This window comes from Chanodichthys erythropterus, chromosome 9 (assembly GCF_024489055.1).
Source record: "Chanodichthys erythropterus isolate Z2021 chromosome 9, ASM2448905v1, whole genome shotgun sequence".
Taxonomy (NCBI): Eukaryota; Metazoa; Chordata; class Actinopteri; order Cypriniformes; family Xenocyprididae; genus Chanodichthys; species Chanodichthys erythropterus.
Window position 1 is genome coordinate 29,438,949 of NC_090229.1, and position 25,177 is coordinate 29,464,125.

Below are 25,177 nucleotides of genomic sequence, written 5' to 3' on the forward strand. Positions count from 1 at the left end.
GCAATTAAGTGCCCTAATACCATTACACTAAAGTATATTCCATAATAAATACTAATAAATACTAAAAAAATATATTATATATATAAATATATAAAATATAAAATTCAATAAAAGCTGTCGACATGTCGAGATCACATGACCCTTTGTAAAAAAAAAATATATATATATATTTTTTTTTTTTTTTTTTTTTTTTACAAAGGTTATCAGTAGCCCAATAAAAGCTGTCGACATGTCGAGATCACATGACCTGCATAATACTTTATTTATTTTGTTAATTCCCTCTGACTGCAAAAAGTGCTTTATTACAATAGCATCAGTAACTCAAAACACTATAGCTTCTGCACTATAATGCACTGCATCCACACCACTAAACTATTGCAACGCTCTTCTGGCTGGTCTTCCAACATACAATCAAATCTCTATAAAGGATCCAGAATGCAGCAGAACGACTGGTCTTCAACCAGCCCAAGAAAGCCCACGTCACACTTCAAGACACTGGTGCTTGCCTACAAAACGGCGACTGATCCACATCCTCCTACAAGTCTACATCTCCTCCAGAAGCCTGCGGTCGGTAAGTAAGCTGCACCTTGTGGTATCATCATAGAGAGGCACAAAATCACTTTCCAGAATGTTTTTGCTGTTGCTTGCTAGTGGAATGATCCTCCCAACCCTATCCGGAAAGCCGAATCCCTGACAATATTCATAAAAACAGCTGGAAACTCATCTCTTCTGTGAGCACTTAACTGAACCCTGCTGGTAAAACAAACACAATAATCGTCTTCATCTTTTACAATTCTTTTATCCCTGTTCTAGCTTGAACTATTCGGAACGATGTCTGAAACTTTGTATTAAAAGCACTTCTCGTGTTTAAATGTAAATGTACATTTAAATTTTAAATGTAAATGTGGTTGTCAGTATAATCCAGATATGACTCAGCAAAACATAAACACAAAAAAATGACTGAGTTGCACCATATATAAAGTTCTACACAGCTCAACAGACAGATATAGTGTATGCATGCATGTGTGTTTACCAGTTCATTTGGTGAATGCAGCATTACGACAGCCCAGGATGTAACAACACCCTTATCACTCCAGCTGTACTGGATGGAAACAATTAAAGGAGAGCCTCCATTCACAGCACAAGATGAGCTGACAACAAAAGCATGTGGATACAGGGCAAGGCAAAACAATATCCTTAAAGCATTTACACAAGGAAAAACGTCAGAACTAGCATTTAGAGTGGCACCAGGGATTTGACGATACTTTAACGCCATCACTGTACCTTCTCTCGGTCAATGACCTCTACTAAAATCGGCCTAAGTACTGAAAAAAAAAAAAAAAAATCATCATCTCAGGAGATAGTGATCTTCAAACCTCCCATGCAGCTCAAAGCCATAATAAACAGCATCATGTCAGGAGGGAAGATGAATTTTCCTAAAGAGGTATATCAGATCATGGTTGAAGACGGACGGAGTTACTCAGAATCTCTAAAACAAATAAATGTTGGAATGAAGGGAATTTAAGATTCAACTAAGGGAATCAATGGCTACAATCAAACTGTTACAGATGTGCTTCAACTATATGAAAATATAGACACTATCAGAATCATAATGAACTGTTAAATGTAGTTTAAAATTCAGTTTTATGACTAGTAAAAAGAAGAAAAATTTTTCTGTACTTTAATTATAGTTACTTCTAATGTAATTGCATTTAATGCTGTATAGACTACACAACAATTCGTTATAAAAAAATAGTGGATGTAGTCAATAATTTTATCCTTTAAAACTCATCTTTAATCACCAAAATTACATTTAAACTTTTTTCCTGTGAAAACAAAAAAATAATAATCAGCTTAGAATAGCTTGAAAGCAACTCTACACCCTTGCCTAATTTAATATACAAGGATCTATGAATATGATAATTAGCCCCGCCTCCACTCACTCGCACAAGCTCAGACGAGATCCACTCGGTCAACTTACTGAGGTAAACGGTGCACAATGGTATTGCTTTATACAATGTCTGACACATAACGGTAATTAATATGATTAGCCTTTTGCTTGACTATGTTATCAAACAGCTAATAAGGCATGCAGAGGACTTTCCCCAGCAGTCAAAGCGGCATTACGTCACAAATGTGCGGGCTCAGAGGAAGACCGTGAGGGTTTAGGGTGCCATTTGAGAATCAGCCTGAGGCTCCTTTGCGTGGTCAGTTAACGATATGCTAAACCCCACCGGCACGTTGACGTGATTGGTTACAAGGTAGTTTACAAGGTAGTTTGTGACATCAGAAACAACAGCGATTTCAAACCGTGGGTTTGAGACTGTCTTTGGTTTACTGCAGTTTTAAAGAGAAAATACTCAGCAATGGTGTTGACTTTGAATTTGCACATGGTTTGTCTTAAAGCATGTTAAAAACACCAGAGAGACATATGAACAACATTTAAAACTTGATTTTCACCACAGGGGGACTTTAAAATGTATGTTTTTAATGAAACCTATTCACATTGGTCAGTTCAAGAGTAATTTATGCCATTGTGCATAAATAGTTTATTTTGAAAGAATTAAAAGTGCAGTTTCATGTCTATCCTTGTATTGTTCAATTGGTCAGGGTTGATATAGAATTTAGCAAGTAATTAGTAATAAGTAATCCGATACTTTTTTTTTAGAGAGGGTCCTTAGTACAATAATCTAATTAGACTTTTGACTATGTAATTAGTAGCTAGTAATTAATTATTTTTTTAGAGTAACTTACATAACACTGTGACCAAAGTTTTAAAAAGTCACAATAAAAATAAAACCGTAGTAGCAGTAGTAGTAAAATTAATTATTAGGTAATACTTCAGTTAGGGGGCCTATTCTCACTATTAAAGTGTCACCCAAAAATGAAAATTCTGTCATTTATTACTCACCCTCATGCCGTTCCACACCCATAAGACCTGCATTAATCTTCGGAACGCAAATTAAGATATTTTTGTTGAAATCCGATGGCTCCGTGAGGCCTGCATAGGGAGCAATGACATTTCCTCTCTCAAGATCCATAAAGGTACTAAAAACATATTTAAATCAGTTCATGTGAGTACAGTGGTTCAATATTAATATTATAAAGCGACAAGAATATTTTTGGTGCACCAAAAAAAAAAAAAAAAAGACGACTTGTATAGTAATGGCCGATTTCAAAACACTGCTTCAGGAAGCTTCAGAGCATTATGAATCAGCGTGTCAAATCAGCAGTTCGGAGCGCCAAAGTCACATGATTTCAGCAGTTTAGCGGTTTGACATGCGATCCGAATCATGATTCGACACAGAAGCATCATAACACTCCGAAGCTTCCTGATGCAGTGCTTTGAAATCGGCCAAGTTGTTATTTTGTTTTTTTGGAGCACCAAAAATATTCTCGTCGCTTTATAATATTAATATTGAACCACTGTACTCACATGAACTGCTTTAAATATGTTTTTAATACATTAATGGATCATGAGAGGAAATATCATTGCTGGCTATGGAGGCCTCACTGAGTCATCAGATTTCAACAAAAATATCTTAATTTGTGTTCCGAAGATTAACGAAGGTCTTACGGGTGTGGAACGGCATGAGGGTGAGTAATAAATTACATTTTTTTCAGTTTTGGCTGAACTAACCCTTTAACTAGATGCATATTAGCTTGCATATTTCTAGCACACATTAATGCCTTAATCTGCATGACCATATTTTACATCCTTTAATCCTACCCAACACCTAAACTTAACCACTACTAACTATTAATAAGCAGTGAATTAGTTGTTTTTTTGGAGGCAAAAGTCATAGTTAATAGCAAATATGTGTTCCCCAAACTAAAGTTTGACCAAGTATTGATTCACTATTTACTATGTAAATGTGACTATTGTAGATAATTTCTATTCATGCTCTACAAAGTTTAAAAATATCTGAATGCTTCACTTCATCGACTTAAAATAGTATCAACCCAAACAACATTTCACAATAGTATCTGCGCAACATAATTCCTATTTCTTTCAAAATTCTGAGTAATACAGTCCGCGTTTATGAGTTTCTGTGTTCCTCAAATAAACTGCAGGTCTGGGCAGGGTGTTGATGCCAAGATAACAGGGACATCAGAGATAACAAGAGTAAGATGAGTGTGGAGTGAGTGGGTATGCACTATTTGTACTTACTAAAAAAGAGAATGTGGAAAATTCCTCAGAAAAGAAGAGGTAAAAATGTCATAGAGCAGGATAGATTGGTTAGCCATCTGATAAGCAGCACAGCCAACATGTCGGACTCACCCGCCAAAACAATGTGTACAAGAATTTCACCCAGCAACATCAGTGAGTCAAATGTGAAAATCATAAAACAATAAAAATCCTAAGAGGTTAACTAAAGGTCAGAAGTCTTTTCTTCTTCTTCAGTGATACACAAGTACTCACACTGATCAGATGAAAACAAATGCAAAAACCTGATGAAGAAAGCACTGGCAGTGTCCACACATTTTAAAGAGATAAACTATTGCTCAATAGTTTGGGGTCAGTAACATTTTTTTTTAAAAGAAATTAAGAATTTTATTCAGCAAGGATGCACTAAACTGATCAAAAGTCACAGTAAAAACATTTTTAAAGTTATAAAAATATTTTTATTTCAAATAAATGCTGTTCTTTTGAACTTTCTATTTAAAAAAGCATCCTGAAACAAATTGGATCACGATTTCCACAATAATTTTAAGCAGCAACATTGATAATAAGAAATGTTTCTTGAGCACTGAATGAGTATATTGAAATGATTTCTGAAGGTTCATGTGACACTGAAGACTGGAGGAATAACTGCTGAAAATTCAGCTTCGCGTCACAGGAACAAGTTACATTTTAAAATATATTACAAAAGAAAACAGTTCTTTTAAAATGTAATAATATTTCACATTATTTTTTCAGTGTATTTTGATCAAATAAATGCAGCCTTAGTGAGCAGCATAAGAGACTTCCTTCAAAAAACAAAACACTACTGTAAATCTGATTATGGCTAAACAATGAAGATTAGTAAAGATTAGTGATTATGGCTAAACAAATTAGATTAGTAAAGAAAATCAAATACATTTTGACTAGAAACTCAAACCAGGGTTCTGGTATGAATCGCAGGACACTTGTATGCTCAGGAAAAAGGCAGATACTCAAGAATATGACACAGGACAGGAAATTAATGACCTCTATCTATATATGTGACATTTCCAGGTACAACAATAATAGAAAAGTTCCTTTTTATATTATACAGAAACAAACAGAAAGGTAGAAGAAAAAAAAAAAGTGTACTTCAACATGTAACAAACTCTCTTGGAAGGCCATTAAGCCAATCAAATGCAAGGACCAAATATAATATAATATAATATAATGGAATATAATATAATATGCAAATATTATTAATAAAAAAATAACATTTGAGTGACATACTACTTCATTTTATCCAATTTATGACCATAGGATTTTATTTTAACTTAAGAAAAGTCTACTGCCACAGTGAGCCAAGGATGCAATAAACTAAAAATGAAGATCTAGTAAGTGACTGTGGAAAAGCAAGGAGCATTCACCTGCCTTAGACAAAAAAACAAAATGCGGAAGAAGAACTGTTGTTCAGCTGAGCATAAGATATTGACATGTGAAACAGAAATATACATTATTATCACAGAGTGATAATCTCTCTGCGGGAATCACACCCTCTGACCCCAGGACTAATGTTTATAAATTCCACAGTATGGCTGTGATCTCGATGATGATTTTCCTGTGACCAAAACTATAAAGATACAAAAGCGAAAACCTACATACAGACAGAAGAGAGAGAGAGATTACTGAGAGAGGGGGGCTGGGGGCTAAATAAAAAATGTAAGTAGTAGTTTTTCTGTCATAATTTGGTTTATAAAAATAAACTCATACATTTTAAACAGCCATTTAGCTTTTTTTTTTTTAATATATATATATATATATATATATATATATATATATATATATATATATATATATATATATATATATATATATATATATATATGCATGTGTTTATGCTTGATTAAATTGATACAGGTCATTACCCGCTTTCACAGACAGGGCTTAGCCTAAACCAGGATTAGGCCTTAGTTCAATTAGGATTTTTAAGTAGCTTTTATAAACATACACTAGAAAAAAAAACAGAAAAAAAAAAACAGAACTGGTGTGCAACTTGGGACAAAACTATGGCACTGACCTATTTTAAGATATGTCAGTACAAGTTACTTTCAGTTAAAACAGCTCAAACATGCATTTTAGTCTGGGACTAGCTTAAGCCTGTCTCTGTAACCGGGGGTATGACTGCCAACATGTTGTTTAAGGCAAGAATTATGTAAAATGTATAAACAAATAAACTGTCACCCATTCATTTGCTTGATTCTGAGACTTCTTCTAAAAATAAAGAAATAAATACAACACATATGACTGTTGTTTAAGCAAACTTTAAGTTAATAAAATTTGTATTTAAGAAATAACACTAACATACGGTAAGATAAACTTTAAATAACATCCTCAGGAAACAAACTTGATAAGAAGTAATCGAGCGCCCTCTGGTGTCTGATAAAGCGTCTCACGCTCAGGAAAAAACACCTGAATTTCATCACCAACAGATCCAATTTATCAGTGATCTGCATTTAGTGTTTTTCTCGCTGTTTACAGGTGTGTCGATGTGAATAGCACTGTATTTTAAATATATAGTTGTTTAATCCTTGTGCCAGGGTATAGTAACTGATATTGATCTTGATTGTACTTTTTTGATTATATTCTCAAGAAAATTCGCCCATTTGTAAACAAACATTTACGACTGGGGCCGTGCTGAATTGTCCAGGCGAAGAAAGGGTGCAGACAGATTTTTCTCCCCACGCCGTTTCACCTGAATAGCATTTATGCTGGTTGAAATGACAAACTGCTTTGTCGAAAATGATTCTGTAGCTTCAGTCAGTCTGTCGGAAATATCCAGCTCATCATCTGTGTCTGACAGAGCCTGTGTTCACTGGGGTAAGATCAATTCCATCCTGTACAACGAGCCATTTCGATTGCCCTCGGTGTTTTACCTGCTTTTACTGGCTTTCTTTCCTGAAAGGTTGTGTACTCAGTGACTCTAAGACCACAGCTGTCTTTCAAGCGGAAAATGATCTTCTGGAGAATCAGTTTTTCATCAAAACGGTAACAAATCCATCAGTTCTTATCACAAACGCAGTTTTAGGCCTCACATGTCCACCCCAACATGAACATTGTCAACATTTACTCACCCTCATGTTGTTACAAAATCGTATTGACTTTTCTTTTCCCGTGGCAGTGGCATATGTTATACAGCTCTTCCTCCAGGAAGCTGTTAGTCGTTGTGACTGGATCATTGAGCAAGTCCGATTCATTGAATCATTCTTCTCAGTCAAATCTTTTCATCCATGGATCGAGCATTGCTCATGAACACAAATGGAGCCATGTTTGTTTGTTTATGTGTTTATACATGTATGTATGAGTTTTTAAAAAAAATATTTATTTTTTTTCCAAGCTGAAGGCTTGAAATAATTTGCCGAAGTTAAAGGGTTAGTTCATCCAAAAACGAAAATTCTGTCATTTATTACTCCCCCTCATGCCGTTCCAAACCCGTAAGACCTTTGTTAATCTTCGGAACACAAATTAAGATATTTTTGTTGAAATCCGATGGCTCTGTGAGACTTTGGTAAAGTTGGTTTTATATTAGCACATTCGGACATCCGTATTCAATAGCCTTGTTAATCACACTACAATGGACATTCAGTGGACATTCACACGTAAATATGCCATTAAAACAATACTTGCCTATTTTGATCGACTGTGAAAAATGTTGTAAGTTGACAATCGTTGGTTGTCAATATCATGTCGCTGCTTAATATTCGCAAACATTAATTTATTGTACATTTATTGGAAAGTCTGAATTTATCAGAAGTCCGAATGTGCGACTATAAAACCAATTTTACCCAAGTCTCCATGAGGCCTTCATAGGGAGCAATGACATTTCCTCTCTTAAGATCCATAAAGGTACTAAAAAACATATTTAAATCAGTTCATGTGAGTACAGTGGTTCAATATTAATATTATAAATCGGCCATCACTAAATAAGTCATTATTTTGTTTTTTTGGCGCTCAAAATATTCTTGTTGCTTTATAATATTAATATTGAACCACTGTACTCGCATGAACCGATTTAAATATGTTTTTAGTACCTTTATGGATCTTGAGAGAGGAAGTGACATTGCTCCCTATGAAGGCCTCACGGAGCCATCAGATTTCAACTAAAATATCTTAATTTGTGTTCCGAAGATGAACAAAGGTCTTACGGGTGTGGAACGGCATGAGGGTAAGTAATAAATGACAGAATTTTCATTTTTGGGTGAACTAACACTTTAAGGAACTGTAATGCGCCAGGGCCTTGAACTACTTTATAACTTTTATGATGCTTTTTGTCATTTTGTGGCTTGAGTACCAGTCCATATTCACTTTCATTTTCATTATAAAACATAAAATGTACCTTTTGTGTTCACGGGTTATTACATTTCGGTACATGAGGGTGAATGACTTGAATTTTTGGATGAAATATTAAAAAGGTTTTAATAAAGTGTATGAGTGGGCCTGCTAACCTACATACAGATCCACAGGTTTTTCATTGCTCTGAAATGGCCTGATTTCTGTTTTCACAGATATGTCTTAGTGAGGAGGCAGGAGATGAGATGCATATTGTGGCCGTCTGTGATAGTGTCGGAGCTTCCAAACCATTGCCAATTGCAACCCTCCGCCACTGCATGCCAATGGTGAATTTATTATTGTGGCTAATAGTTTGTTTGATTGATTGAAAGTCTTAAGTACATGAGTGAATATTTTGTCATATGTTACAGATCAGTTTTCCTAGTTTGGAGCTTATACCACCTGTCACATTTAAACTCAGCTCTGGTAAAGGACCTGTGTTCATCTCTGCTCAGCATATCACATGTAAGAGTTTGCTTTAGAATACTTTTATTCTTTTTTTCTGTGTTCTCCGAAGTTGGGCAAAACTCATTGTTTTAGAGTTAGCTCCCTGTCAATTCACAAGTGTAAAAACGCAGGTTGTTGAATGGAAATTTGAATCAGAATGACCAAGATTGCACTGAATTGCAATTCAAAGAAATTCAACATGGTCACACACAAGGAGTTTCCTTAGGCCAACAGTTTTTCCACAAAACTGAAATAATTAAATTTTAATTTAAAATTGATTGCAATATACTAAAGTTTAAGTTGATTAATTCACTGTATTTGTATTGTTTTAAATTAAAATAATTTAAGGATTAGTTCACTTTCAAATGAAAATTTCCTGATAATTTACTCACCCCCATGTCATCCAAGATGTCCTTTTCTCTTCAGTTGAAAAGAAATTAAGGTTTTTGATGAAAATATTCCAGGATTTTTCTCCATATAGTGGACTTCAGTGGAGCCCAAACAGTTGAAGGTCAAAATTACAGTTTTAGTGCAGCTTCAAAGTGTTCTACGTGATCCCAGACGAGAAATAAGGGTCTTATGATAGAGAACCCATCGCTGATTTCTAAAAAAAAATTACATGCGGTTTAACCACACATGCTCATCTTGAACTAGCTCTCTTTTTCTTCTCTATTAGAATTCTGGCAGTGTAGACACTGCTAAGTGTATTACTGCCCTCCACAGGTCAAAGTTTGAACTAATTGTTATATACTTGCACAAGCATATTGTATATGACAAATTAGTTTAAACTTTGACCTGAGGAGGGCAGTAATACACTTAGCAGTGTCTAATAGAGAAGATAGCTAGTTCAAGATGAGCATTTGTGGGTTTTTTTTTTTTTTTTTTTTGTTTTTTTTGAAAATAAGTGATGGTTTCTCTAGATAAGACTCTTGTCTTTAAAGCCCTTTGAAGCTACCCTGAAACTGTAATTTTGACCTTCAACCGTTTGGGCTTCATTGAAGTCCACTATATGGAGAAAAATCCTGGAATGTTTTCATCAAAAACCTTAATTTCTTTTCAACTGAAGAAAGAAAGACATGTACATCTTGGATGTGAACTAGTCCTTTAACAGTGAATTCTTGGAGAAAAACTGCACAGAAAATTACACCAATCAGAAAGTCAGAAAAACAGATGGCTCTTTCGTTCCGCCGTAATCGAGTCGATCTCTCTCTCTATCCAAAATACTTAAATGTTGGCATATAGGCATATTTTGCAATAAACTTAAAATATATTGTTTTTACATGTCAACATTTAATGACTAGTTTTATATTTCAACATTGTTTTTAGTTCAATTATGCTGTTTGCAATGTTTCATGGGATTGTAGTTTTTTTTTCCCAAAAATGAAAATTTGATGTTTATCTGCTTACCCAGTGCATCCAAGATGTAGGTGACTTTTTTTCTTCAGTCCTAAGACACGAAACGATCGGTTTGTGCGAGAAACCGAACATTATTTATATAATTTTTACCTCTAATACACCACTATGTCCAACTTCGTTCAGCTTCCTGTTAGTGAGGTCAAAAAACGTGTTCTGAAGACGGAAGTGATGTCTCGCCCATATACTTCAATGAGCGCGAGACATCACTTCCATTGTCAGAGCGTGATCAGACCTCACTAGCCGGAAGCTGAACGGAGTTGGACATAGTGGTGTATTAGAGGTAAAAAATTATATAAATACTGTTCGGTTTCTCGCACAAACCGATCGTTTCGTGTCTTAGGACATCAATGTGCCGTCACGAGCCGCAGGGTTTAATTTGGATTTGTCTATGGAAGTTTTTTCGACTCTTATTGTTCAAGTTCCCAATCACTGCTATTATTTGACTGACAAACGGCAGCGGTTGCAGTTAAAAATCATAATTTGCGTTCGACTGAAGAAAAAAAGTCATCTACATCTTGGATGCCCTGGGGGTAAGCAGATAAACATCAAATTTTCATTTTTGGGTGAACTATCCCTTTAAAGCGTTAAGTACAGCGTTAAGTAGTCTTGTTCAATTTTCAAATACTTTTTTGTTTCAAATCCAAGTTTGTATTGTTGCAATTCACCTTGTAGCTGATTTAACGAAGACTTTTAAAATCCCAATGGGAAAAATGAATGGAAAAAATACGTCATACACTGTTGCACTCCTATTCAATTTTGAATGGTGCTTAACCATGCTAAATATTAATTTCTGCCTTTTTGCAGTGAATCCCATTGAAATGACTGAAGGAGAAGAGGACGACGAAGAGGAGGATGAAGATGGTTAAATGCCAGTGATGAGAACATATTGACATTTTGAATCATGGATCCTGTGTGACAGCAATATGCTCATTGTCAATATGTTTCTAGAGTATCAGATTGTATTAACTTCAAGAGTTTTAATGCTAACGAAAAACATCACTTGTAAAATAATAAAATGAGTGTAAATAATACCACAATTTTATAAGTATTTTTCCCCATCTGTAGACTGAGATTTCCACACCTAATAGAACACAAAATGTTAAATAAAGATACAACTGACTTGAAATAAAGTATAATGTACAATGCAACAGTTTGTGTGAACTGATTAATCCCTCTTTTGGCAGAATGGTGTTTATTGTAAAATGTATTTATTTAGCAGTGGCCACAATAGATGAACTAGCTTGGTGAGTGTATGACATCATGACTTAATAAGCCGTTGCTAGGAAACAGTCACGCATCTAAGCAACAGACAGTAAACAAACCGTTACATGTTGTCATTGACATAGAGCTGGAGAATGACTTGTGTTTACAGTGGGAAAAGAACGTAATGCACCAGCACGACATGTCGACTAGCTCTGTGTTTGATGGCGCAGTCTTCATGCCATCCGAAATGAAGCTTATAGAGGATTTCAAGCGAGACACACACCCTGATAAAGTGAATCTCGCTGGGAGGGGTGAGTGATTTTACTACCTCTGCCTCAAACTGGACATGGACTACTACCTATAATGATGATGGTTAAATTAAAGACCCTATAAAATAAAAATTGAATTTGAGCTCTCTTGCTCTCAAGATCATTTATATGCTAGTGTACTCCTAAAATGTCAGATATACAGGAAAATGAATCAAACGTGTAATTGATAATGCATTTTGCTCTAGTATAGTTCACACACACACACAAAAATGACAACTCTGCTATTTACAAATTACTTTCTTCTGATACACACACAACACTGCCTGTTTGTAATCAAATGTAGCCTACATTTCTCTCAATGACCAGAGTATGTTGGAGAGCATGGACAAACCACATGGCTTCCTCTTGTACGAAAAATTAAGCAGCAAATTGCCACAGATCCAACTATAAACCCCGAGTACCCACCCATCCTTGGGATCCCAGAATTCACCAGGAAGGCAACTGAGCTTGCATTGGGCAAAGATTGCCCCGCCATTGTTGAAAACAGGGTAATATCCTTTCATTATTTCCAGTAACCGATGTCACACTGTAGACTAACCTTCTTTAAAATATATTCCAACAATTGTTGAATGCTCACTTTAATCCCCAATCTCGCATGTGATCAACAACTCGCAAGCTGAATACACTGATAGCACTGTAGAGGCTTGGTACATATCCAATGTGCAGTTTGTTTGTAGAGGGTGTATAGCCGGTTGTTTTCAACACTATCGTGAAATGGCAGTACAAGCTGTAAACTGCATATAGCTTTTGATAATTGAACTATGGAGAAGATGTGACGCAAATGGGTCAGTCACCCACATCAGATGGTCAGATATCAATGCTGAATAGAAACTAACCTCCACTGATCACTTTACTATTTTTTAACTGATTAACATGACACTTTAGTGTTCATTTTCAGGTTATATGTGAATAAAAACCTGAATTCAATCTGTTCATCATATAAAGTGATCGTGTCTTTTCAGAAAATTTGGACAAAACCGCTCAGTTCATATGGATTAGTTTTACAATCTCTTTATGAAATTTTTGAAGCGTCAAAGTGGTTTTGTTGCGTAGCTGTCAATGGAGGGTTAGCCTAATCCTAACCCTAACCCTAATCATTTGTGTTTCAAAGATGAATGATTGTGGGTTTGGAACAACATGAGCATGAGTAATTATTGACAGAATTTCAATTTTTGTGTGAACTAACCCTTTAAGATTAACCCTTAAATGCATGACTGTTTCGCCAATCATTCTTACATATTCGGCTCTTTATCGACCCGGATCTATATCTAACACGAAAGGATCTCTACCTGTCGTGATACTATAAAACTCCTCTGATATTAGAGTAACAATTACAGAAGAATAAAATAAATCGTATTTTGTTACCTTTTGGAGCTTAAAAGGGCTCTGTTTGAGCAGATGTTTTATGCCATCATCACTGTCCTCGTCAGAGCTCATTTCCCAGTAAATTCAGCAAATAATGGCTAGTTTTATGTTTGAGGTCACGAATATGAGCCCATTCGCGATATCAAACATATTCTCAGAACTATATAATTTTCAACATCTACAAAATCAATATTTCGATCGTTAACAGCTTCACCAGATCAATCCAGTGACAGTTACAGTCATATTTGCTTGCGTTCAGTACTGAGCCATTTCATGTTTTTCTTATTATTTCGTTTTCTGTCTGAATGAGTCGTTACTTCAGCATTGTGTATCAGACATTGCCACCTTGTGGAATAAAGGTTAATTGCACTTATTCTGTCATCTAAGATTCAATTATTGTCGTGCAGAAAAAATATGTACATTCATACACACCTCGGGTCATTTGCAACCCTATGCAATTTTTACAAAAAATGAATACAAAAATAGGCATTCTTTTATAATTTTATGATTTTTTTTCTTGTTATATTATTTATAATGAATTTATTGAGGAATACCAAGAAGGTTGATGTCTAACTTTAAAAAAATGAACGAGGAGGAGGGTAGTGAATGACTTCCCGGGTCACTAAAGACCCGAGGTATGCATTTAAGGGTTAAAGGCCTGACAACAGTAGTCTTTACATATCTGTCGACCTTAAAGGGATAGTCCTAAAATGAAAATTAAGTCATAATTTACTCACCCTGTGATGTTCGAATTCCCTTCTTTCTTTTGTGGGCCACAAAAGGAGAATTAAAAATAAAAAAAGGCCCACTCACACTCGTATATATCATATATTGGCAGTGAAGAGCGACCAGCATCAAGCTTTTTAAAAAAGATGCAAAAGTATCACAGAATGACCCATGCTGTATATTTCAAGTTTTCTGGGGGTATACGATAGGGTTTGGTGAAAAACAAACCAAAATTGAATGTATCATTTATCAAAATTCTTGGCCTTGGCAGTTTCTTTTTTTATTTATTTTTTTTAAGTCTTGTAGTTCATGTCACGTTTTTGTTCATCTTGATTTTTCACAACTTGTGTGATTTTTTCTGAGAGACACAGAGTAAACTGCAGCACTATTAGTGTCTCACGGATGTGCACATCGTGCAGAGAGAGAAGAACAACAGCCAAGGTTAAAGTCCCTGTAAAGTCAATTCTGAGAATTCTTTCTAAACACTTTATAAATGTTACAAATGTATTGCTGAAACATTATAAAGTGTGTTAATTGAGTAATGCTTAATTGTGAAGTTAGAGCATTAAACAGTTGTTCAACAAGTCTCTGCTCAGGATTTTTTGGGCGGAGCTAAAACGGGGGTCTAATGACGCACTTTGGATGACGAACCGAGCGTGGCGCCGCCTCTACAGCGGTTCACTCGCTCAATCTCGAGTGTCATTACAGTTATACAGCCCTTTGTACATTTGATTTTTTTAATCATTCAAATTTGGCTGGGTGGTTAATAACACATTTTTCTGTGGTGTGACAAGCTCAAAACATACTTTAAAATGACTTTACAGGGATTATGTATTTAATAATACATTACATTTCAGGTTGTTTTTCAACAAACCCTATCGTATACACCCAGAACACTTGTAATATGTGGCAAGTGTTGCATGGGATAATTCTGTGATACTTTTGGATCTTTTTCAAAAACCTTAATGCTGGACGACCACGAAAAAAAAAAATCTCCTTTTGTGGTCCATAAAAGAAAGGGCATACTACATTAGAACAACACCAAGGTGAATAAATGATGACTTAATTTTTCATTTTAGGGTGAACTATCCCTTTAAGCATTTCAACCAGATGGAACAAGCAAATCCACATGATTTAAAAGAGGAATATAATGTCACTGGTAATGTAGAGCAGTCTCCCTACCAGGGGTCATGTGTGGCTACTAAGTTTGTTAAACATATAAAACAGAAATTGCAACTTTTGGTTTCTTTTATAAATAAATTCAACATTTGGCCATTCTCAGAAAACGTTTCTCCATAACCATCTCTCAGAACTGTTAAAACTTTCGACAGACAAGCAAGCTTAGGTGTCTTATTATGGCAAGTCTGTTTTTCACACACAATCAGGAGTGTCAAGCGGAGTTCAAAGGAGACAGCAATGTATCCACAAGCTCAGATATTGAGTCAAATTGATTTTGAATGCAACTTCCAAAAAAACTTGTATGTGTGATAACTAAAATGCAGGATAATTAGTGTATGTCTAAACTGACAAAAATTATCCTCAAAATTAAAATGTCAAACTGTTCTTTACCATATGATGAAAATAAATGACAAGTGACTGAAATTACCAATTGCTGTTTTTCTTGGTTAAAGGTGCCCTAGAACCAGTTTTTACAAAATGTAATATAAGTCTAAGGTGTCCCCTGAATGTGTCTGTGAAGTTTCAGCTCAAAATACCCCATAGATTTTTTTAATTAATTTTTTAACTGCCTATTTTGGGGCATCATTAACTATGCACCGATTCAGGCTGCGGTCCCTTTAAATCGCGCACGACGGCTCTCTTGTCTCCGTGAATACAGTAAAAAACGATGGTAACTTTAACAAAATTTAACATTACATTAGCAACATGCTAACGAAACATTTATAAAGACAATTTACAAATATCACTAAAAATATAATGTAATCATGGATCATGTCAGTTATTATTGCTCCATCTGCTATTTTTCGCTGTTGTTGTTCTTGCTTACCTAGTCTGATGATTCAGCTGTGCAGATCCATGTTAAGACAGACAAGGCTGCCCTTGTCTAATGCCTTGAACATGGGCTGGCATATGCAAATATTGGGGTCATACATATTAATGATCCCAACTGTTACGTAACAGTCGGTGTTATGTTGAGATTCGCCTGTTCCTTGGAGGTCTTTTAAACAAATGAGATTTACACAAGAAGGTGGAAACAATGGAGTTTGAAACTCACTGTTTGTCATTTCCATGTACTGAACTCTTGTTATTCAACTATGCCGAGGTAAATTCAATTTTTGATTCTAGGGCACCTTTAATAAAATTATAATAATTGTATATCAGTTTTTAATTCGAGTCTCCTTGCAAGCTAAATAAAATGTCTATCATGCCTGTACTTACAGTCTGTTAGTTTAAAAGTCCAATAGTAGATCTAGACAAGTGGAGCAAAGAAGGTGGAGGGTTTCAGCCGAACTCTGACAACGTGCTGCAGGACCAGCTTACAGCGAGCACTGAATGAGGCTATTTAAATGTTGAGCCATCTAGTAAACCAGACTTTCCCAACCCTGTTCCTACACAAACACCAACAGTGCACATTTTCGATGTCTCCCTTATCTGACCTATCCGTTTCTGGTCACGGAGTCTCTACTAACAAGCTGGTGAGTTGAACCAGGTGTGTTTGATTAGGAAGCAATCGAACATCTGTAGTGTTGGTGTGCCTCCAGGAACAGGGTTGAGAAACACTGTAGTAAATGATGTGATTGATAGCAGACTGCATTTAAAGGACCTATCAGCCTGTCTGTCGGTGCAGTGTGAATTGGCCTTTAAATGCAAAAACACATTCTTTGTGAATGGTTCCTTGAAATGTCTTGCACTAAAGGGACCCAAGACTTCCAAAAAATGTGTTGCATGATGTCCCTGAACACATTATTAAATGTTTTGTTGTTGTTGTTGTTTTAAAAGTAAATCAGGATTAATAATTATAATGGCCACTTTTGAGAAAATAAATGATCATCTTGTCTAATACATTCTGGTTTGGCAAAAGGGTATTTGAGTCTCATTGAGGGGGTTGAAAAAGAGTTGGGAAATACTGATGTTGTGAAGTACGTTTAGTTTCCAAATCACCAAATTAAATTTGAAATGTGTTTGGAAATGCTGTAGGTGTTTGGCGTCCAAACAGTAGGATGTACTGGAGCAGTTCGTCTGGGCGCTGAGTTACTGAAATCCTGGTACTGTTCAAGTTCTTCCTGGAGCGGACCCATCCTGCTCTCCTCTCCCTGTGATGGTGCGTACCAAATGTGCACATGCCATAATGTGGATTTTTTATTATTTTTTTTTTATGTAGAAATTAAATTCTAATGTTCAGTAACTTGAAGATGAACCTATATCTAAGATTTGAATTTGCAATGGTAGCACATGTGGTAATTTCTCTGATGTTTCTATAAGACTCACTGACAGGCATCTTTAAGGCAGCAGGGATTGCGGATGTGCGACATTATCGGTACTGGGATGCAAAATCCAATGAAGTGTGTGTGGAAAATATGGTGAATGACTTGGAGAACGCTCCGGAACGGTGTGTAGTGGTTCTGTTTGCTTCAGGCCACCGTCCCACTGGTGCTAATCTATCTCAAGAGGACTGGAAATGTGTAGCTGAGGTCATGATGGTACGGTCTTGGAATGAAAAAAGAAACCGAGCTTAAAAATGACATCTTTCCTTGATTTTTTTTCAGTTTAATTATTTAGAAAGTTTATTCTAAGGTGTGTAAGGCCAGTTAGACACTCAGGGTAAGATCAAATATACTTCAGCCTCACTAAACTCACCATGAGAATGAGTTTTTAAACATAGTTTCTGATCCATGAAAAAAAAAATAGTTCTGGTTAATACATATCAGTTGTATACTACACTGACCATTAATGGAAGGTGTATTTCTTTGATCTCATCATCATCATTAGTGTATATATAGCATAGTTCAAGCTTTTATCACTAATGACTACAGAGTTGGTCAGTGGCATTAAGGATTCCATGAATGAAATTCCTGTTATCTGGAAGTCTTTCAATCCAATTTTTTCTCCTTCTCTTGATTAGAAGCGCCGGTTGTTTCCATTCTTCTTGATGTCTGCCCAAGGCTTGTGCAGTGGTTCCCTTGAGCAAGACACCTGGGCTGTTCGTCATTGTGTGTCTTTGGGGCTTGAACTGCTCTGTGCTCAATCTTTTTCTCACAGCTTTGGCCTCTATGGTGTGTTTACTGGACTATTTTAAATTGTGTTATAGTTTAAAGTACTAAAAACCATGTCTAAGTGTTAAGCTACTAGAATTATTTTGACATTGACAGGTGAGAGAGTGGGGCATCTTCTCTGCGTTTTAAAGCAGAACATGTTGGCGGTGCAATCTCAAGCTGAGAAACTCGTTCAGACACTTTGGTCCTGCCCACCGATGGAAGGGGCCAGGGTGGTTGCCACTATATTAAGTAATCCTGCCCATTTAGTTGAGTGGTAAGACGTATTCCATTCATTAATGCATTTTAACATGATTAAAATGTTTATTTAAAGGAGTCATGACATGGATTTTTATTATTGTAAAATGGTTCTTGAGGTTTACTTATGTAAAGAAAAAAAAATGCAGCAAAAAAACCCCAAAAATGTACAGTATGTGGGAAAAATTATTATTGTCAACACTCATTTTGACCCTCTGTCTTAAAGGGTTAGTTCACCCAAAAATGAAAACGATGTCATTTATTACTCACCCTCATGCCGTTCCACACCCGTAAGACCTTCGTTAATCTTCTGAGCATAAATTAAGATATTTTTGTTGAAATCTGATGGCTCAGTGAGGCCTGCATAGCCAGCAATGACATTTCCTCTCTCAAGATCCATTAATGTACTAAAACAGATTTAAATCAGTTCAGTACAGTGGTTCAATATTAATATTATAAAGTGACAAAAAAAAAAATTGGTGCGCCAAAAAACCTAAATAATGACTTATTTAGTAATGGCTGATTTCAAAACACTGCTTCAGGAAGCTTCGGAGCATAATGGATCGCGTGTCAAACCGCCAAACGGCTGAAATCACGTGACTTTGGCGCTCCGAACCACTGATTCGACACGCTGATACATTATGCTCTGAAGCTTCCTGAAGCAGTGTTTTGAAATCAGCCATTACTAAATAAGTCATTATTTTGTTTTTTTGCCACACCAAAAATATTCTTGTCGCTTTATAATATTAGTATTGAACTACTGTACACACATGAACTGATTTAAATATGTTTTTAGTACCTTTATGGATCTTGAGAGAGGAAATGTCATTGCTCCCTATACAGGCCTCACGAAGCCATTGGATTTCAACAAAAATATCTTAATTTGCGTTCCGAAGATTAACCAAGGTCTTACGGGTGTGGAACGGCATGAGGGTGAGTAATAAATGACATTGTTTTCATTTTTGGGTGAACTAACCCTTTAAATGATTTGTTTTAAAGGGATAATTCACCCAAAAAATGAAAAGTATGAAAGAAATTCTTGCAAGTTTGGAACAACTTGAGGCAACTTGATTGGTTAACATCATTGCATAGGAAACAGCATCAACGCCCACTTGCTATTGCACATGAGTAAGTGTTTTGAAAACATTATCGATATAAAACTATCATTCACAGACAAAACATTATGAAATCATGTATTTATGGTTTGTGATGCAACTGCTGTCAATTCTGATACAGTTGTCTGCTTCATCTTTCAACAAAAGCTTCTTTGTAAACTATTATTTACAGACAGAACATTATAAAATCATTTATTTATGATTTGTGATGCAGCTGCTGTCAAGTCCAATACAGTTGTCTGCTTCATCTTTCAACAAAAGTTTCTTTGTAAACTCTCCATTACACCATGACTTTGTAATGCTCCAAACAAACATATGATCTTCTTACATTACGCCATTAATATAAATCAACCACTTGTTCCTGACGCTCGAAACCTTTTGAAGTCTGTACAGAGATGCAAAAGAGCTTAGAACTGGAAGCGTCAAAGAGAACATTCATTTTCTCTTCCATTTGTCCTTTTGTCGACAGACTCAAGTGTGTGAAGCTGAACGTGCATCTGTATACTGTATCCAGTGTGGACAGCATCAGTGATTATAATGGGGTTCTATTTGCTTTTCACGCAATGCAACTGCATCTGGTGTAAGCAAATGCCAGCCTTAAAGCCAATAAATGTCAGTGGGCGGGGCCTATGGTGCGATAATGTATAACAATTATTTGATGTTTTGCTGTGGAGGAAGTCATATGCAAATTTATTTTCCCATGTGACATCACAAATCCCACAGTATCAAAATGAGCCATTTTTGGAGCTTGGTTAAATAAAAGGTTTGTTTATAATGAGGAGAATGATTTAAACTTTAAAACTTGCAGGATGTTTTCATGGTACAAAGACGTAATATGTGTCAAAAGATCAAGGCAAATTTGTTTTTCTCATGTCATGACCCCTTTAAAGGGTTAGTTCACCCAAAAATTTAAATTCTGTCATTACTCACCATGTTGTTCCACACCCGTAAGACCTTTGGAACACAAATTAAGATATTTTTCATAAATTCCATTGCCAGCAAGACAATTAACACATTCATATGCCCAGAAAGCTACTAAAGACATATTTAAAACAGTTCATGTGACTTCAGTGGTTCAACCTTAATGGTATGAAGCGACAAGAATACTTTTTGTGCACCAAAAAAACCAAAAAACAAATAACCTTATACAACAATATCTAGTGATGGGCAATTTCAAAACACTGCTTCATGAAGCTTCGAAGCTTTATGATTCTTTTGTTTCGAATCAGTGGTTTGGAGCGCATATCAAACTGCCAAAGTCACGCCCCCCAGTGGTAAACCATTGAAATTCCAAAACACTTATGACGTAACAAAGCCTCATTTACTGAAATCACGTGACTTTGGCGGTTTGATATGCGCTCCGAACCACTGATTCACAACAAAAGATTCATAAAGCTTCGAAGCTTCATGAAGCAGTGTTTTGAAATTGCTCATCACTAGATATTAGTGAATAAAGTTGTTTTGTTTTTTTGCTGCACAAAAAGTATTGTCATTGCTTAACATTACATTAACATTAACATAAAATTAAAGGTGTCCTAGAATTAAAAATTGAATTTATATTGGCATAGCTAAATAACAAGAGTTCAGTACATGGAAATGACATACAGTGAGTCTCAAACTCCATTGTTTCTTCCTTCTTATATAAAATCTCATTTGTTTAAAAGACCTCCGAAGAACAGGCGAATCTCAACATAACACCGACTGTTACATATCATAAATATGTACGCCCCCAATATTTGCATATGCCAGCTCATGTTCAAAGCATTAGACAAGGGCAGGACATCTGGATGTGCACAGCTGAATCATCAGATTAGGTAAGCAAGCGAAAAATGGCAGATGGAGCAATAATAACTGACATGATCCCTGATAACATGATATTTTTAGTGATATTTGTAAACTGTCTTTCTAAATGTTTCGTTAGCATGTTGCTAATGTACTGTTAAATGTGGTTAAAGTTACCATTGTTTCTTATTGTATTCACGGAGACTCGTTATTTTCATTATTAAACACTTGCAGTCTGTATAATTCATAAACAAAACTTCATTCTTTATAAATCTCTCCAACAGTGTAGCATTAGCCATTAGCGACGGATCACAGCTTCAAATTCATTCAGAATCAAATGTAAACATCCAAATAAATAAAATACTCACATAATCCGACGCATACATGCAGTATGCATGAACACTTTGTAAAGATCCATTTTGAGGGTTATATTAGCAGTGTAAACTTTGTTTATGCACTGTTTAAGGCAAGCGTGAGCTCCGTGGGTGGGGAGCGTGAGCATTTAAAGGGGCCGCAGCCTGAATCGGTGCATTTCTAATTATGCCCCAAAATAAGCAGTTAAAAAAATCTATGTGGTATTTTGAGCTGAAACTTCGCAGACACATTTAGGGGACACCTTAGACTTATATTACATCTTGTTAAAAAAACGTTCGATGGCACCTTTAAGGTTGAACCACTGTAGTCACATGAACTATTTTAAATACATCTTTAGTAGCTTTCTGAGCCTTAAAAATGTTAATTGTCTTGCTGACAATGCAGGCCTCACTGAGCCATCGGATTTTATGACAAATATCTTAATTTGTGTTCTGAAGATGAACGAAGGTCTTACGGGTGTGGAACAACATAAGGGTGAGTTCATTTTTGGGTAAACTAACCCCTTAATGTTCATACATTCTTTGCATTTCACTTATGCTCTAGCTTGTTTTCTAGTCTAGCTTTCTAATAAACCTGTGGCTGGTTGCATAAACTACTTAGACTAAAAGTTAGAGCCATTCTTGGAGAAAAAAAAAAAAAATAGATGACTAACTTTTTAAATTCAGTCTAATTGTTCTAATTTTAATCAGAACAATTAAGACTGATTACCTATTGTCTTGTTGCTAGTTGATCAAATGTACACTTTAAATGCCTAGATGATGCACTTAATTAACCGAAAAAACAAAGTGTGGAATGTTAGACACTTCATGCACTCAACTGATGCAGCTTTAATTATGTAGCAGAGGGGGACTGGGCTATAAGACTCCAATGTTGAATGACAAAGTAACCTTAGAAAATTCATTCACTACACAGTTGAGTGCATAGTGTATATATCATTTGGGACATAACTACAGTCTTAACATAGTGATTAAGTTTATGCAGCTTGCCCCTGGCATTTTTGAATACATAATATTGTTGGCTCTGCAAGGAATTGCTTATTTTCCTCTATTGTAAGTTGCTTAGCATATGCTAAAGGCATAAATGTAAATGTTATTGTTTCACAGCATTTTATGTTATAATGTCCTCAAAGTATTTGGATGCTTAAGTCACACAAAATGCATGAATGCCACTGAATTACAAAATATCAAACCAAGAGGCATGTGTAAACAGATGCAGCTAGATGCTTTTTCTCAGAAATAAGAATTTCATTTTTTTTTTTTTCAAGGTCATTACAAATGATAATATACATCACATTACATTTATGAACATTATTAATAATTTGTGTTAGTTTTGAACAGTATATATATATATATATATATATATATATATATATATATTTATATTTATATTTATATTTATATTTATATTTATATATATATATATATATATATATATATATATATATATATATATATATATATATTTATATTTATATTTATATTTATATATATATATATTTATATTTATATATGTGTGTATATATATATATATATATATATATATATATATATATATACATATATAAATGTAACAAAAAATATATATATATATATATATATATATATATATATATATATATAATATATTAGTTTTATAATTTACGTTTTGTGGAATGATTTGCTTTGAAAAAAAAAATGCCATTATTATCTCTGCATAATGCCATTTGGTTTGACATTTTACCATATAATGCGAAGACATTCATAAACTAAGTGTGGCTTAAGTACATGTTTTTTCTGCACATGTGGCCCTTGGCACTTTTGTATTAGAACATCTGATTGTCATTCACAGTCAATTTTTATCAAAGCTACCTGAATAGATTAGTTTGTTCTTGACCTTAACCATTTCATTTTTGCTTAATGTTCAAAAACAAATGTGAAATCATTCACTCCTGAAATTGCCATTTCAAATTAAAAACATCTCGATCTGAACATCACACTTGTGAACATGCATAAAGGCAGTAATGATTTTGAGATGAACAAATGCCCAAGGCTTTCTATTCTTTATGCAAAGAATTGTGCTGAAATTAGAAATTGCTCTTTTCATTATTCAGCAAATAAGTCTGAAGTTTTTATCAGGCAGGAAGGTATGAAGGCCATTGCTGAACGCTGCATGCTAATCCGAGAACGTCTGCGTGAGAGACTGAGGATTTTAGGTGGTCCGGGGCGTTGGGATCACATAATAAAACCTGGAGGACTTTATTGCTGTTTTGGACTGAATGGTGAGTCATACATAATACATGCATGAGGGTATTATAGTTCCACTTTATTCATATTTTTAAGCTATAGCTGTTCAGCATAACTAATGCTAATATTACAAGTGGAGCTCAATACTACAGTATACATTTACATGTATGCTTGAAACACTGTAATGGAGTAATGAGTTTAATGTTGTCTACCAGCTCAACAGGTGGAGTTTCTGATTCGGAGGAAACGCATCTACTTGTTACCCAACGGATGTCTAAACGTTAGTGCCATTAACAGCCGTAACCTGGACTATGTTGCTGAATCCATCCATCAAGCCATGAACTCTCAACTCTGATTTCACTTCATAAGCTTACTTCAACTCTTCAAATGCAAACTGCTTTTCATTAAATATGCAGTGGGAAGTTTTGTCTTTAAATTTTCAGTAGGTATATTTCAAATATATTCAAGCAGAGTATTCAGCACACTAAAACTTTTAAAACTTAGGCTTAACTTTTAATGAAGGCTGTAATGCAGGCAGAGCTGCAATAGACTTTCCTGCTCTTGAATACTGTATTTGAATACTGTACTTGAATATCAATAGGCCTATTGACCGTGTGTGTATAAAGAGTATAGGAGTATATAGGAGTATATTTTACATAGAAATTAAGAAATAAAAGTATATCTGTATATCAGCCCCAGCCTTGTGTGATGCCAGTTATCAAGCAACATTGAGTGAGTAAATGATGATAGATTTTTCATTATTGGGTGAACTAACTGTTTAACCGAGTTCATGTTGTTCTGATGTTAACACTAATGCTGGACATCATGACAGGCATCATATTTTGTTCCTCCTCTCCGTAAGAATGTAAAGCACCAACAGACCTTCCAATAAAATTAACATTACTATTGTCATTTGCTTTTATTACTGCTGGGTGATACATTAAAATGAATAGTCAATTTTATTCTTTTTCTTTCTATATACTAAAAAATTAATCCAGGGCAAAATATTATATATTATATTATAGTTATAATATAATATAATATAATATAATATAATATAATATAATATAATATAATATAATATAATATAATATAGTATAATATAATATAATATAATATAATTAATATAATATAATATAATATAATATAATATAATATAATTAATATAATATAATTAATATAATATAATATAATATAA

General features: G+C 34.9%; 2 protein-coding genes across 4 annotated transcripts; both read left to right on the forward strand.

The window, feature by feature from the left end:
* Positions 1-639: 639 nt before the first annotated feature.
* Positions 640-11,498, forward strand: npm2a (nucleophosmin/nucleoplasmin, 2a). 3 transcript variants are annotated; one of them, XM_067395258.1, is made up of 6 exons: positions 640-756; positions 6,795-7,021; positions 7,107-7,189; positions 8,707-8,817; positions 8,902-8,995; positions 11,198-11,498. In XM_067395258.1, exons 2-6 carry the CDS (start codon positions 6,910-6,912, stop codon positions 11,257-11,259), a joined length of 462 nt encoding a protein of 153 aa, XP_067251359.1. In that variant the 5' UTR covers positions 640-756; positions 6,795-6,909; the 3' UTR covers positions 11,260-11,498. The 3 variants fall into 3 exon arrangements, with proteins under 3 accessions (XP_067251359.1, XP_067251358.1, XP_067251357.1); XM_067395257.1 differs by lacking the exon at positions 640-756 and adding an exon at positions 6,629-6,682; XM_067395256.1 differs by lacking the exon at positions 640-756 and having other exon boundaries at positions 6,651-7,021.
* A 261-nt stretch (positions 11,499-11,759) lies between these two features.
* On the forward strand, positions 11,760-24,334 carry got1l1 (glutamic-oxaloacetic transaminase 1 like 1). The gene is made up of 8 exons (XM_067395255.1): positions 11,760-11,907; positions 12,232-12,413; positions 17,173-17,296; positions 17,458-17,675; positions 18,098-18,248; positions 18,345-18,504; positions 23,872-24,014; positions 24,195-24,334. Exons 1-8 carry the CDS (start codon positions 11,781-11,783, stop codon positions 24,332-24,334), a joined length of 1,245 nt encoding a protein of 414 aa, XP_067251356.1. The 5' UTR covers positions 11,760-11,780.
* Positions 24,335-25,177: the final 843 nt, after the last annotated feature.

Excerpts from the sequence above, each read along its gene's own strand:
- got1l1 (XM_067395255.1), top strand. The coding sequence starts at position 11,781 with ATGCACCAGCACGACATGTCGACTAGCTCTGTGTTTGATGGCGCAGTC. Across the intron at positions 11,908-12,231 it reads AGTGAATCTCGCTGGGAGGG|AGTATGTTGGAGAGCATGGA; the intron begins GTGAGTGATTTT and ends CTCAATGACCAG. Across the intron at positions 18,249-18,344 it reads TCACAGCTTTGGCCTCTATG|GTGAGAGAGTGGGGCATCTT; the intron begins GTGTGTTTACTG and ends TGACATTGACAG.
- npm2a (XM_067395258.1), top strand. The coding sequence starts at position 6,910 with ATGCTGGTTGAAATGACAAACTGCTTTGTCGAAAATGATTCTGTAGCT. Across the intron at positions 7,190-8,706 it reads ATCAGTTTTTCATCAAAACG|ATATGTCTTAGTGAGGAGGC; the intron begins GTAACAAATCCA and ends CTGTTTTCACAG. Across the intron at positions 8,818-8,901 it reads TCCGCCACTGCATGCCAATG|ATCAGTTTTCCTAGTTTGGA; the intron begins GTGAATTTATTA and ends CATATGTTACAG.